Source organism: Tripterygium wilfordii, chromosome 13 (genome assembly GCF_013401445.1).
Source record: "Tripterygium wilfordii isolate XIE 37 chromosome 13, ASM1340144v1, whole genome shotgun sequence".
NCBI classification, from domain to species: Eukaryota; Viridiplantae; Streptophyta; class Magnoliopsida; order Celastrales; family Celastraceae; genus Tripterygium; species Tripterygium wilfordii.
Genome location: NC_052244.1, coordinates 5,221,015 through 5,235,695, shown reverse-complemented (window position 1 = coordinate 5,235,695; position 14,681 = coordinate 5,221,015). Strand labels below are relative to the sequence as shown.

At 36.9% G+C, this 14,681-nt stretch overlaps 1 protein-coding gene across 1 annotated transcript; it reads right to left on the bottom strand.

Annotated features, from left to right (window-relative positions):
• Positions 1-4,106: 4,106 nt before the first annotated feature.
• LOC120012816 (ubiquitin receptor RAD23c-like) lies at positions 4,107-10,114 on the bottom strand. Its single transcript, XM_038864349.1, has 12 exons — positions 9,885-10,114; positions 8,069-8,230; positions 7,347-7,400; positions 6,473-6,573; positions 6,289-6,339; positions 5,925-6,102; positions 5,408-5,578; positions 5,266-5,331; positions 5,135-5,182; positions 4,907-5,013; positions 4,747-4,825; positions 4,107-4,595 (listed from the first exon to the last, which is right to left on the bottom strand). Exons 1-12 carry the CDS (start codon positions 9,948-9,950, stop codon positions 4,479-4,481), a joined length of 1,200 nt encoding a protein of 399 aa, XP_038720277.1. The 5' UTR covers positions 9,951-10,114; the 3' UTR covers positions 4,107-4,478.
• Positions 10,115-14,681: the final 4,567 nt, after the last annotated feature.

Here is a 14,681-nt window from a genome sequence, read left to right as displayed (position 1 = left end):
GACCCCCAAACCTCTATGAATCTTTGGTGAACACATAGACCGTGCATTGACTGTCAGACGTCCAATTGCGTCTATAAAAATCAATTAGTGACGACTTCATATGTGCTTGTATGCATTGTAATAACACACATAGGCGTGCACCTGCTTCGAGACCCCAGTTACAACTTTTGTGATCAGTAGAGATTGAACGTTTGATAATTTTGTTATGCACAGGCATAGAAAGCAAATGAGTTCTATTTGAGGTAAAGCAAACACATATGATCAAATTGAGGTGGAGTTGAATAGTCTTGTAAAATCGTCGAATAAAAGTGATGAAGAGTTTTCTTTGGAGAAATCTGAAGAGCGAAAACCACATTAGAAATAATCTTTAGCTGCTAGTAGACCCAAAAGGATAGTAAGAGTACCTGTGCACTACGAGTTAGAGAATATGGTAGTTTATGCGTTGACTATATATGGTGATGAGTCGTTTCATTCAAGGAGGCAATGGATGATAAACAGTGTAAGGAATGAAAGACCGCCATGAATGAGGAGATAAAGTATCTCCATTAGAACCAGACTTGGAAATTTACAGAGTTACCGAAGGAAAAGCGTGCTATAGGCTGAAAAAAGGTGTTCAAGAAGAAGGAATAGTAATATCAGATACAAGGCATAGTTGGTAGTCAAGGGCTATGCTCAAATGAAAGGCATTGACTATAATGAGGTGTTCTCGCCTGTAATGAAACACACCTCGATTTGAATTTTTCTATCGATTATTGCTCAATTTGACTTAGAGTTGGAACAACTCCACATTAAGATTGCGTTTTTACTTGGTGATTTGGAGAAAGAAATTTTTATGAATCAACCTAATGGGTTTAAAGTTGTAAGAAATGAGAACTTGGTGTGCAAACTGAAGAACTCCTTGTACGGGTTAAAGCAATCATTGAGACAGATGTACAAGCGATTTAACCCATTTATGATGGGTTTGGAATACACTAAAAGTGAGTATAATAATTGCATTTATTTTAGAAAAATTGGTAATGGCTCTTTTATTTATATTTTCTTATATGTCTTCTAGGAGTATTGTGGAGATAAATAAGTTGAAATCTTAACTTAGTTGAGAGGTTGAGAAGAAGGATCTAGGTGCAGCGAAAAAGATCTTTTGCATGAAAGTACATAGAGAAAAGAAAATGTGAGTTGTATCTATCACATAAGAGTTATCTTGAAAGGGCTCTTTCGTGAGATGGGATGGAGAACTCGAAGGCGATTAGTACTCCATTGGCTATTCATTTTCATCTTCCTATTGATATGTCTCTGAAGATGAATGAATGACATGAGTTTATGGCTCGAGTTCCATATGCAAGCGATTGGTAGCTTGATGTATGCTTTGGTGTGCACTCGTCTAGATATTTCATAGGCAGTCAGTATGTTAAGCAGGTATATGGCTGCGCAAGGAAGGAACATTGGTAGGTAGTGAAGTGGATTATGAGCTACATACAAAGTACCTTGGATGTAGAATTGAGATTGCGTAGGAGTAGAGATTATCAATTGTCTGGATATATGCATTCTGACTATGCATGAGATTTAGACTAGAGACGATCTATGACGAAAAATGTGTTCACATTATCAGGTGGTCTAGTTAGCCGGAGGTTGATATTACAGGCCACAAAGGCTTTGTTTACCACAGAAGTAGAGTATATGATAGTGACAAAGGAGATTAAGAAAGCATTATGATTCCAGAGCTTGATTGGTGATATGAGAATATCACATGAGAGTTTCGATGTCTACAGTGATAGTAAGAGTACGATTCACTTGGTGAAGAACAATGCTCATCATGCTTGCACAAAACAAATTAAAATCATGTTTAATTTTGTGCACGAGATTGTTGATGAGGGTAAGGTTTCTTTGAAGAAAGTGGATACGAAAGACAAGAGAGATGAAGGAACCATGATGAGCTAGAGAGAGGGGATCTCTTAACCAACTTAAAATCAACCCAAGTTAGAAAAAAAACATTAAGTTAAAGGGTGGAGGAAGAGATTTTGAGATGAATGAGTATTGGAGAGTATTAGGGTCCGTTTGGTATGAAGAAATTGCAAATGGATCAATCAACTCATTCTGAATCGCTCGGTATCAATTCCTAAAGTTTTTAACCCCGAATTTGACTATTCGACTGGACTCAAATGGATACATACTCAATTTCGTCAATGTTTGCCTACATATTTTATTTTGTCTCTTTCCTAATATCAACCGACCTTTATTTTACACATACTTCTCTTGCATGACTTTTTGTTTTCCTTAATTTGTGATTTCTTTATTCAATTGCAAGCAATCAGATCCCCATCTCTTGCTTCCTTATTTAGAATCAATGATTTTTTATTCAATAGTAGAGTCGCTCGATCTCACCTCCAAGTCGCTCGAGCGATTTGCTTTCTGTTTTGGTTTGGATCAATGGTATTTTCTCTCGATCGCTCCTCAACTTCACTCTAGCAACTTTCGTTCTGTCCATCTTGATATGCATTTCATCACTTTTCCCCATAAACTTGACAATCAAAAACCCACTAGTATTCAATTATTCATGTAATATCCATGCTCAATTGTATTAATAGACAAAAACATATATATACACGTAAAATATGATAAGATCATTTCCCAAACATGCCTTATCCCCTTTCTAGTAAATCTTCAAAAGGCAACCTATCTGTTGGTACAAATAAAGTACGAGCCTTATTAGCATCATGTGAGCTAAGTATTAAAGTTTGTTAAATTTCAAAGTTTCCCTCCAACAGCTCATTTTCATCCGGTTGAAAAAATTTCGCTTCAGTGCACTCATTCTTTCACTCTATCTAAAAGTCTCTAGAGTTCTTTGGCATGCACTTTTGCTCGAACACAACCATTTTTGCTTGAGTGCAAATCTATATTGCTTTGGTCCACTTGATCTTTGTTATTTCTTCACTTGAGACTGAAGGCTCGGGAGTTTTGAAGCACTGTTACGCTCAAGCACAACTCTTTTTTGCTCGATCTCAAATTCATATTTCCTAATTCACTCGATCTTAGTTCCAGCTTCGCTAGGGAATGGAGGCTAGAGAGTTCTTCGTGTGCATTTTAATTTCACTTAAGAAAAATGAATTCATTCCAATTTCTTGAATTGCTTTCACGCTCAGCAGCTCCATTTAATCCATTCAAATCCGCTCCATAATCATGTGCAAACAACTCCAAATAACTCAGCTCAATGGGAATTCCATTACATTCTTGAATTTGATTCTCTTTCATTAGTGGATATTTAATGAACTTATAAATTTTTTAGAAATTTTTCATAACAAGGCCTAAAATCCAAACCGTGCTTAGGTTGCCATGTTGCTTGATTCTCAAAGGTTTGATCTTGATTAATTGACTCAACCTAAAAAAGATTTGGTGCCGAAAAACCTTCACAATTTTTTGTGAAGGTTCTCTCCCAATACTCTTATAGTATGTTTGGATTGAGGAATTTGGAGAAAGAAGAGATAGAAACGAAGTTTCCTTTCAATTTCATTATTTAAATGGTTTAAAACAATTAAGGGGAGAAATTTGAAGATAATTTAAGGAATATTTCATTGAACTTTTGTCTAAATATTTATCTTAAAATGGGATCATTTGAAAGAAAGAAAAGGTTAAGTAAATTATTTATAAGTTAAAAACCTATTTTACCCTTATACATAATACTTTAATATAAAAAATTAATAAATTTAACTAATTTTATTTCCTTCCTTTTTATCTATCAAAACATAAGAGAGGGAAAAATCATCTTCCTTCCATTCCCTTCTCTTTCCTTTCACACCCACCCTCCTCTTTCCTTTCACACCCAAAGAATCTTGAAGAGTGGCTAACCATTTTAGAATAATTTTAGGATAATTTTAGTAGCCTTTGTTTTTTACTGGTCAGGAAAAAAAGACAACTCAACAACCAAACAAGTTTTCTAATGCGCTCCACATTCATGGAATCCTTCAACCGAAAGGCCTCTCAAAAATAGGAAGAGACGACGGTGGAATACGAATAAAAGGAGTTGTACACATACCAGGAATGTCAACATCAATACTTTCCAAGTCTCTCAAACAATTTCAATTACTTATCAAACTAAATAAGATACTCGAGCAAAAGAATGTCAAATAGCACACTATTAACCTCCCAAGACAAACCCATGTTTTATCATTTCACGAGCTAAGTGCTGAAACTAAAGATCAAACAAAAATAAGCCAAGTCGAGGGAAAGAAGCCATGAATATAATATTCCAACAGGCAACAGGGAGTTATGTATATATAATCCACCTTTAGACAAATTAAAACAGCAAAAAAGAAGAGATCTAATGACATGAACTTCTTGACAATCTGCTCCAAACTCCACAAGACAAATTGCTGTGATAAAAGGGGGGGATGATAACCCAAATTGATGAAAGAGGAGAAAGTCAAGACACAAGAGAAGGAAGCTGGAGGAGGAAAAGCCAAGAAAAATCAGATAAGACACTTTGGTCATTCCTCAAACTCATGCATGTGATCTAACAGATAGTTGGCTGCTAGCTCTTCGTTCTTGTTGCAAGCAAAGAACACCTCCAATACTATTGCACGTTCAAAACCCATAGCTTCAAGCTGCAAAAACCACAATTGTCGATGGAAATTAACAAAACCAACTTATCTGTTACGTTGCCATTCGAGATGTTGTCAGTAAAGCAAACAGAGAACAGGAAATACTAGTCCCTAAGAAGATAACAAATTGAGAACCAAAACAAAATGCACGTACTCGTTGAATTGCCTCTCGCTCCTCAGGGGTGACGGTCACTGACTGTGGCATTTCTGACACCATCTGACCCAGTATGTTTCTAATAAAACAGCCAAATGAATATACATGTATCCACAACAATAACTCGAAAAAATTCAACGGAACATCATATGCATCTCACCTATCTCCGTCATCAGGTTCATTTATCAGTCGTAAGAAATCAGCCTGATGCTCTTGAATGAGCCGCATCAGATGTGGATTCTGCCTGCCAAGCTCCTGAAGTGTTGGCTGTAATACAAGATAATCTCATAAATTACAATAAAGATGCATACATTAGAAGCAAACGGCTAAAACAAAGAAGCAAATGATGCTAAAGAATAACCAAATAAACGGGAAAAAAGAAAAGCACCTGCAAGATCTGTGGGTTTGCTTGCACCATAGCTCGCAATGCTTGGAACTGAGAAAAAAGAAAAAGAGTACAGGAAAACAATAAGAACAATAAATCAGAATAGCAAAGTTAAATCTGACAATATTATTTACCTGTTGGCTGTTGCGTAGGAAATCCAAGGTGCCCGCACTTGCATTTGTACCCATATTAGGAAGTCCCTGATTCAAGAAAAAAGTCCATCACCCAAATCCTCCATAAAGTTGGGGAGAATCTTCTGCTCAAAAACTACGTTACCTGCGGGAATAAATCTAAGGGGTTTGCATTGGGACCGCTAGCAGGAACACCACTGGCAGGTGCACCACTAGTAGGAGCTGCTGCTGGTTGAGCCTGGACCGGAGGACTCGCAGCCTGTGCACTGGCAGGAGCTCGTGCTACTGGGGGAGCTTCAGCTTGCTCAGGTATGCCCTGAGAGATAAAATTTACAAATCATGAACAAAAACAAAACAAAAAACACAGCCAATTCATGCTGACACAAAAAGAGAGAATGCGAGCAGCATGTTCATTTTTTCCTTCGCTCTGCTATTTCAGGTAATTATAATCATGTAGACATGTCCAGCACAAGTCCACAGAGAAGAATGTGAAAGAAAGACACTTGAGGGAGGGGGAGAGAGACTACACAACAAGTACCAGAAGAAAACTAACAGCAACGCCAATTCAATGAAATTTTGACACAAGAAACTAGCTAAACACGATAAGAATGACTGGATGAACAGAAATCAGATAAGAGAGCCAAAAATGGATAGGGATTTACAGAATATAGATATTCAACAGCTCTTTCAGGATTGTTAAATGCAGCACGTAGAGCACGAATAACAGTGTCCCGATCCCAACTTCCTCCACCCATATCAAGAATCTGTTGAATGGTAGACTCTAAATTACTTCCTGCGACAAGGTTTGATGCTGCTTGGCCATAGGCATCTGCATCTGAACTGCTTGAATGCAAAGAAAAAGACAATAAAGCACCTTCCCATTGATTACACGTCAATCACAACTTATAAGTAAGCTTTAGATATATAAAAGGTAAACTCAAAATCAACTGTCAAAATATCAGAAAGGACACCCTTAAACTAAAACCACAAAGCCCATAATATGCAAATAAGAAGTAAAATACTCACGAAACTGGGGGAACAGTAGTAGCAGGAGTAGGTACAGGGGCTGTCTGTGCCCTGCATGAACAAAACAAGAAATACAGATGATAACAAACAACAAACAAAGAAAGAAGACTACGATTTCCCCTGGAGAAAAAGGAGAGGAAAGATAGGCCGGGGGGGTGATGGAAGCAGAAAACTCAAAACTCACGATGTGACAACAGGAGCAGGAGCAGGAGCAGGAGCCGGAGCCGGAGCCGGAGATGTAGCTGATGGTTGTGTCGCCGTGGGAGGAGCAGAACTTGGTGGAACCTGCATATTCAAGTGGCTGCATTAATGAACTTGATGAAGCAAATTAAATTAAGACCTAGTCAATATCTGGAAACAGTGGGAATATCTTAATAAGTTCTAAATTTCAATGACTTAGAATTCCATTGTCCATAGCTTGGCCCTCAGTCGCTATTTACTGATGTAATCCTCGGCAACGAAGAATATGCCATGTTGTTGGCCGAATAGTGAGGTATAGAGGGGAAATGGGGGGAGGCTAATTAATGTTGCGTCAAAATTTGGTAGCCAGCAAGAAGAAAACCCTAGTAGCCCAATTTTATTAACAAACTCTGGAAACAACATGAAGCACTAAAAATGGTTCTCAACCAACTACAGGAAATAATACAGTTGGATGTTAGTCATGATAATCCAATTTTCTTGTGAACCCATAAACCTCCAGCAGCAGGAAGTGTCTATAATGCCTGAACAATCAAGCTTTTCTTGATCACACAAGTTCGCTCTATGATAAGCTTACCTATGTTATTGTAAGCTAAAAGTACACCTATTAAACCTCTATAAAATCCCTGAAGCACAAGCTACTAAAACATCGATAGCCAGTTAGCCACTCCTAGAAGAATTAACAAATCCAGGAAGTTCACAGCAACACATTCAAACACAATTTAAGAACCACGTTTGCCTTCAACAACGAAATTCATCCCAAACTAATATCCAAGAAGATAATGGCAAGCATGAACCTGATGCTGCAAGCCTACAACCAGAACCAGAGTGCAAGGAAGAAAGATAATATTTAAAATTACCTGAGCCGTCGGTGCAGCTGCTGCAGTTGAGGCTCCAGTAGATGCGACCTTATTCTAGATATTTTAACCAAACAAAATCAGGATACATAATAAATAGAGTAATGTGACAATTCATAAAATTTATCAACACATACCACCAAATGGTTATTGGACATTTGGACAAGCAATACCCAAAAGTTAGAATATTCTTTCGTCGTACCACAATAAAACCAGATGCAAAGGATTAAACGGAAGAGGACCTCAGACTAAAACCAGATACAGTAATCACTCTAGTTTAGTCCAGTTTTAAAATCCTTGATTCGTTTTGGATATAAAAGCTTCTAGGACTATGTGAGGGGTTTATAAGAACTACTACACAAGATGTCAAAGATACTCAACTGAGCTCATGTATAAATTAATATTTCCACTCTCCATAAATGAACGATAAATTAATGCCACATTGCCAATGCCATAAATATATGGTCTTTTAACATGTCTCACATGAGAAAACATTTTTGTGGATGCTAAAGTTAGTTTCATCAGTGAGAATGCCAAAAAATATGATCTCTAGTGGGGCTATATCTCAAATGAATATGAAGGATTTTGAACAGCTTACAGAAAACTAACACATGAGATTCCGAGTTAAATAATCCTTTTCTTTCAATAAAAAAACGTTAGAGAAAGGTGACTAGAGCTTAAAAGGGAAAAAAGAGTAAGCACAAAAACAGCACAAGAAAACTCACCTTGTTTAACATAACAACAATAAAGCTGTTTTCAGCAACTTTGTTTTCCTCCAGCGTTGAGGTATCTTTAAGCACTTTCCCCTGATGAATAACCATCAGCTGTTCAGCAGGGTAAACATCCGAACCCTGCACTGTCTCTATATTTTTCTTAACATCGGTTACCTGAAAAATTTAACAGCAATATCAGAAGCTGTGGCCAAAAGATAAAATGAAAAGAATGTCACAACGAATAGAACATATGAAAAGTTTATCACAAAGAGATGAAACACCAAACATCATGCAATAAAACAGCCAAGCACTGACGCATCATACATGTCCATGATAACTTGTAACAACACTATAATGACTAAAAACCTGAAAATTAAGAACCTTAACAGCTAATGTGGACCCTCAGCCCCCACCCAAAGGAAATAAGAAACCAAAAAATGTGCATATTACATAATTCAAAAAGAATGGTTATTGCAAACCCAAACTTAATCAGAATGCCCCACAAAACCTTTAGAGAATCAATCAGTAAGAGAGAACATTCCTTATTGGAACATCCATCACATAAGGGGCAAAAAAAAAGGTACAACCACATGCAAACAGAGTTCAAGTGTGGCATGGATTACTTTACTAAACTAACAGCGGTAAAAACAAGAAATAAATAAAAGAGACCAATAAACCACAAGACAAAGGTAAGACTTAGAGTGAAACTAATAGAACACCTTTTAGGCTGATAGTCCAGACAATCTCGAGATAGGTGTAGCTATTCTAGGATAAAAGAGAAAACTTTGGGAAAACCATCTCAAGAATTGATCCACGGCATGAATTCAATAAAGCCACACAAAAGTTATGGAGGGAGCATGGTGTCCCAAAACCCTACACATGGCTTTACTCCTCGTTTCAATTTAAACGAAACAATTATCTCTCTCAGTGAACAGTAACAGCCAGCAGGATTCGCTACCGTAATACATAATTTACGAAATCGAGTCAAGAAATAACACCAATTCATGAGAAATTAGTACACCAATATGCATAAACCTAAATAATCAAAGTAAAAGAAAATCAAGAAATAAATAAAAGAGACCAATAAACCACAAGACAAAGGTAAGACTTCGAGTGAAACTAATAGAAAACCTTTTAGGCTGCTAGTGCAGACAATCTTGAGATAGGTGTAGCCATTCTAGGATAAAAGAGAAAATCTTGGGAAAACCATCTCAAGAATTGACCCAAGGCATGAAATCAATACAGCTATACAAAAGTTCTGGAGGGAGCATGCTGTCCCAAAGGCTAAAACCCTACACATGGCTTTACTCCTCGTTTCAATTTAAACGAAACAATTATCTCTCAATTATGCCACAACGAAATATACAGTTTTGGCAGTATATAATTGAAAGCTAAAAAAAAAGTAGTAGTTAATTTCAAATCAATATAACATAGAAAACCACATCATCCAAGTTATATATAGTGTTTACAACATCTTCCTAAGTCCAAATAACAGGTTATGTAATGTTATGCGGGCGGGAACACCATACAAATCACCTCTCACTCAGTGAACGGTAACAGCAAACAGGATTCGCTACCGTAATACAATTTACGAAATCGAGTCAAGAAATAACACCCATTCATGGGAAATTAGTACACCAATATGCAAAAACCTAAATAATCAAAGTAAAAGACAATACCATAAATCAAGAACCCTAGCGCACAATCAGACACTGGCAAAACCAAAATAGACCCATGATTCTACGTAAACCAATCTACTATTAAAATCCTCGACACTAACAACAAAATTTCTCGCATAATTGAGGGATTAGCAGGCGAGATTCTTTACCGTATCTTCAGGTTTAACTTCGACCTCGAAGTGGGTTCCTTTCAAAGTCTTCACGAAAATCTTCATCTTCGACGAGCTTCACGACAACACAGTCCTTCGATTCTCTGATCGCCGCTCGACGATATCGTTCGTAGAGAGCGAAAGAAACAGATAAAGCCAAAGAAAAAGAGTAGCACGGGAGCAAGCGCAGTCCTCCCTCGATTCACTCTCGATTCATATGGCTAGAGAAGAACCACTAATCAGATACGGCTAATATTACCTAGTACCTTCTTTATAGCTAATAAAACCCTGACACGTGGAAATATATTTAGGTTCCACATCGCATGGAACGGTTCGTTTTGTCCACGCGCTAGACAGACTAACAGAGTATGATGAATTGGAGGAATCAAAAAAATTTACACCGCAGTACCGCACCAAATAATTTTGTTTTCTTTTTTATTTTTATTTTTATGAATAGACCACAACGCAGTTTTGTCAGAATCAATCCGCGCATTGATCGCAATAATAATTTTTGAAGGGCTTAATATCACTTTTACACCCTGAAAGATAGTGCATGTTCCAATTTACACACCCTTGTTTAAATTATTCAAATTAATCATCCAATGATATATTTGTTTTAAATTAGTCTCTCGGTCAGCTTTTCCCCCTTTTGGGCTGTCAAACTGCCTACGTGTCACGTTGACTGCCCATGGCCGTGATGACATGTCCAACGCCATGACAAACGGTGTTAATGGTGATGACGTGGATAGATTTTCGCGCTAAATGTAGAATACCCTAGAATAGAAGAACATGAAAAGTCTTTTCCTTTCAAACTCATTTCGACTTCAAAACCCTAATTGCAGATTCTCTCTCTCGATTCCAACACTACGATCTTCTTTCTGCATAATTTTCGGTAAGTTCATTACATATGTTGTGTATTACCCACATCACCTAAGGGTAATGAACTGCGATTTCGACCTAGGGTTCTAAAATCATAGGAGTCATTTTATGGGTTGCAGAGTATTGGGTGTTGAATCGTGCGATTTCGACCTAGGGTTTATTATATAGCCTAGTTTCGCGAGATAGTTTCCATTTTGACTGTGCAAAATGCGATTACGTCTAGGGTTTCAATAGTTGGGCATTTGTATTACATGTTTGTGATACTCTGTTTTAGACCCGTTGTTTATTCAACGATCAAACCCTAATGCTGGTTCTGTTAGTCATTTCTGATGTGATTAGGTTTTTTTGCAAACAATGAAGCCTGGTCCGAGACGACCTATGACAAGGTCTAGTAACAGGATGAAGAGGACAGTTCAACCCAAGGGCTATAGTGGGACAATGAATCTGGACTCCAGTGATGATAAGTTCTCGACAATTTCATGGCCAGTTCCGAAGGTAGTCTTCAGAGTATTGCTGGTAGGTCTGGTGTTATTGCTGGTGGAGGTGGTGGAGTTGCTCATGAGGGTAATGCTGGTGGAGGTGGTAGAGTTGGAAATGTTGAAACTAGAGCTGGTAAAGCTGGAGTTAGAACTAGAGGTGCTGGAGTTAGAACTAGAGGTGGCATTGCTGCTGGTAGAGGGAGTAAGAATGCTGGTGGAAGTAATAGTCCTGGTGAGGATAATGTTGATGGTTTTGGTGACAATAATGTTGATGGTGGGGGTGATCATGATAGTAGGGGTGGTCATGCTGGTGGGGAGGATGATAATGAGGATTCAAATATTAGAGAGGTTTATAAATCTGATGATGATGATGACATTTTATTGTTTGATAATGATAGTGATGGGGAAATAAGAATGCGTGTTAAAGGGAATCCTAAATTCATGCATGATGATAATAGTAAGGAGTATGTATTTGAGCTTGGAATGAATTTCTCTACCCTTAAGGAGTTCAAGGTAGCTGTTAGGAGTTATGCCATTGAAGGGGGTATCCTATAATATTTCAAAGGAATGAGAAGTTTGGAGTACAAGCTAAGTGTGATTTAGGTTGCCCATGGGTGATATGGTGTTCTAAAATAACTGGAGAGGCTACTTATCAGATTAAGACTTATGTGAGCAAGCATATGTGCAATAGAACATTAGACAACAAGCAAGCAAACAGTTCATGGCTTGGTAGAAAGTTGGTGGATAAGCTGAGAGGGGAGCCAAATATTAGTGCTGCAAAGCACATATGGATAATATATTTTGGATTACTGTATTTTGGATATTATGCTGCTAGTTCTAACAAGTATTTTGGACAATTAGTATATGGTGTTAATGATATGCAGCTCTTACGGACTTTTGGTATTATCAAAATTGGTCTCCTGTTAGAAATGTGTATTTTGGAACTAATGTGAACTTTCAGTGTTCGATTTGAAACATTTAAACATTTAAAGTTTGAATGTGTACAAATACGGCTACTACAGGTGTATGATATGGATTGGCCCACATGTTATTTTGTCTTTTAAAAAATTGGTTATATCCACTTGTAATTCATTATCCACGTGGACTATGGCCATGGGCAGTCAACATGACACGTAGGCAGTTTGACTGCCCAAAAGGGGGAAAAACTGACCGAGAGACTAATTTGAAACAAAAATATCATTGGATGACTAATTTGAAACAGTTTAAACAATAGTGTGTAAATTGGAACATGCACTATCTTTCAGGGTGCAAAAGTGGTATTAACCCATTTTTGAAGTTTCAACCGTTTAGTTCGAAGGATGAACCACACATTTATTTTAAAATAATTTAATTTATTTATAAATAATAATACAATAAACGTAATAATCTTTGTCTTTAGGTTAAATTATGTTGTAGACTTGTTTAATTAATTTATATAGTTTTTTTTGAAAGGATTAATTTCTATAGTTGAAAAACAACTAAAATGTATATCTCTGGAATATCCACACTTTCTCATTAATGTTTATATCAGAAATGACGTCCACTCGTCTGTTAACACATGACAGCATGTGACCTACACTTGACAAGGATCAACTAATCTCCAGCTGACATGAATGTGGCGTGTCAGCTAGATTGGTTCAATCAAATGGTTTGCTATGATCAATGCTATCATTCTAGCTTGTGTTAATATTCATTCTTGTCTTGGTGCATGACGTATGAAAAGATCAAGTTATCTAAAAATATGTATTGCACATATCTCATCTTGTGAAATCTGAGCTTCTATAGTGCTCTAAAATCTATTTTATAGATCTATTAACTCTGAATAGAAATCTCAGTTTAGCCAATCATTTGGAAAGGGCTACGTCAATAAAAGGTAATCTCCTTTTGAAATAAATTGGGATGTACTTTTGAAATCAAATCTCCTTTTGAAATAAAAAGGGTTTCAAAAAATGTGAAAAAAACTGTGGAAGCCGCCATTTGATTTATAAAAAAAAATAAAAGAGGGGGTTGTGAATTTTTAGAAAAATCACGTGAAGAGGACTTGATTTGAAAATCACAAGAGTCAAGAACGTCACAAGAAAAACCTAAAGAATCAAGAGAGCAATTAGAATTTTAGAGCAGTTGAGACTTCTTGAAGGATTAGGAAATCGTGAGGGAGCTAAACTGAATGAGACTTTTCAGTTTCCAAAACTGAGAATTAGCGCCAAAAGATGTGCCTAATTAATGAAAGGCTGCACAACTGTCAATCAAAATCCATAAAGGACAAAACTTGTCCTTGGCGCTCAAGATTTCCTAGGCGCTCACTAGGGATGAAGCACAAGACTCGGACCACCTAATCGCATGTACATTGAAGTTGTTTGACATTTTTGTTGTCGTTTAATAGATTATGGGGCCACACATTCCTTCATTAAAGAAGATTTTTCCTTAGGGACTTATCTTGAACTAGGTTGGCTAGATAAGGAACTTAGGGTAAGATCAGCTTTTGAAAAATCAATAGCTCTTACTAGGGTGTACATGTAACACCCCAAATTTTTACCAAGGTCATTACACGACACAATGACTAACCGTACATTTCCAGTTACCTAGGCCCGTACGATTAGCGTCTCGTAAGCCTGGTTGTGGAGCGCATTAACTATACCATAAAAATATCATCAAGACCTTATTTTTCACACATAATATTTTACAATCAGAGTAGTCTTCTCACTATACATATATTAATAATTTTAGAAACATTCTTAACATATGGTACGCAAATAGATTATTATTATTTTTACTCAAGCAAAATCAACATTGTACTCGATCCCGATACCTTCTTTTAAGCTCTAACGAATATCTACATGTATATAGAACATATGGGAGGGTTAGCCAAGCTAAACATTAACATTTACAAGCAACACCCAAAACCTTACAATTTAAAATAATTGTACTTTCTCAAATTCCACAGTATTTATCAAAACATCAAAAATTTCATGAAATTGAAAACAACAGTAAATCAGATATTTAATTCGAGAAAGTGAAATTATTTTCTAATATAATAGCTTTTCAATAACGATGTAAAAAAATTTCTATCTGACAATTCCAATAATAATCCGTGTATCGGATCTCAAAATCCCTACCATACGGTTTTCTCCGAATTTGTCAATCCGGTTTGCAGAAAGGGAACAACCACCCGTATGCTTTCTCGTCAGAAGGATCGTGGTATTAAATCATATTCAATGTGTGGGAGTATAATCGCTCCAACCACACACAATCTAGTCACATGTTGAGACTAGTTTGCAAAACCCACAACCGGGCCAGGGTTGAAGTGGCCATGTGCACAAGCATGCAAAAGTACCCATTAATTCCAAGTATTCAGGAAATACAACACAAGGAGTTTAAAATTTTTCTTTATTCATTAACTGGTAGTTAACAGGATGCAACCCATGAAGTATATAAACAT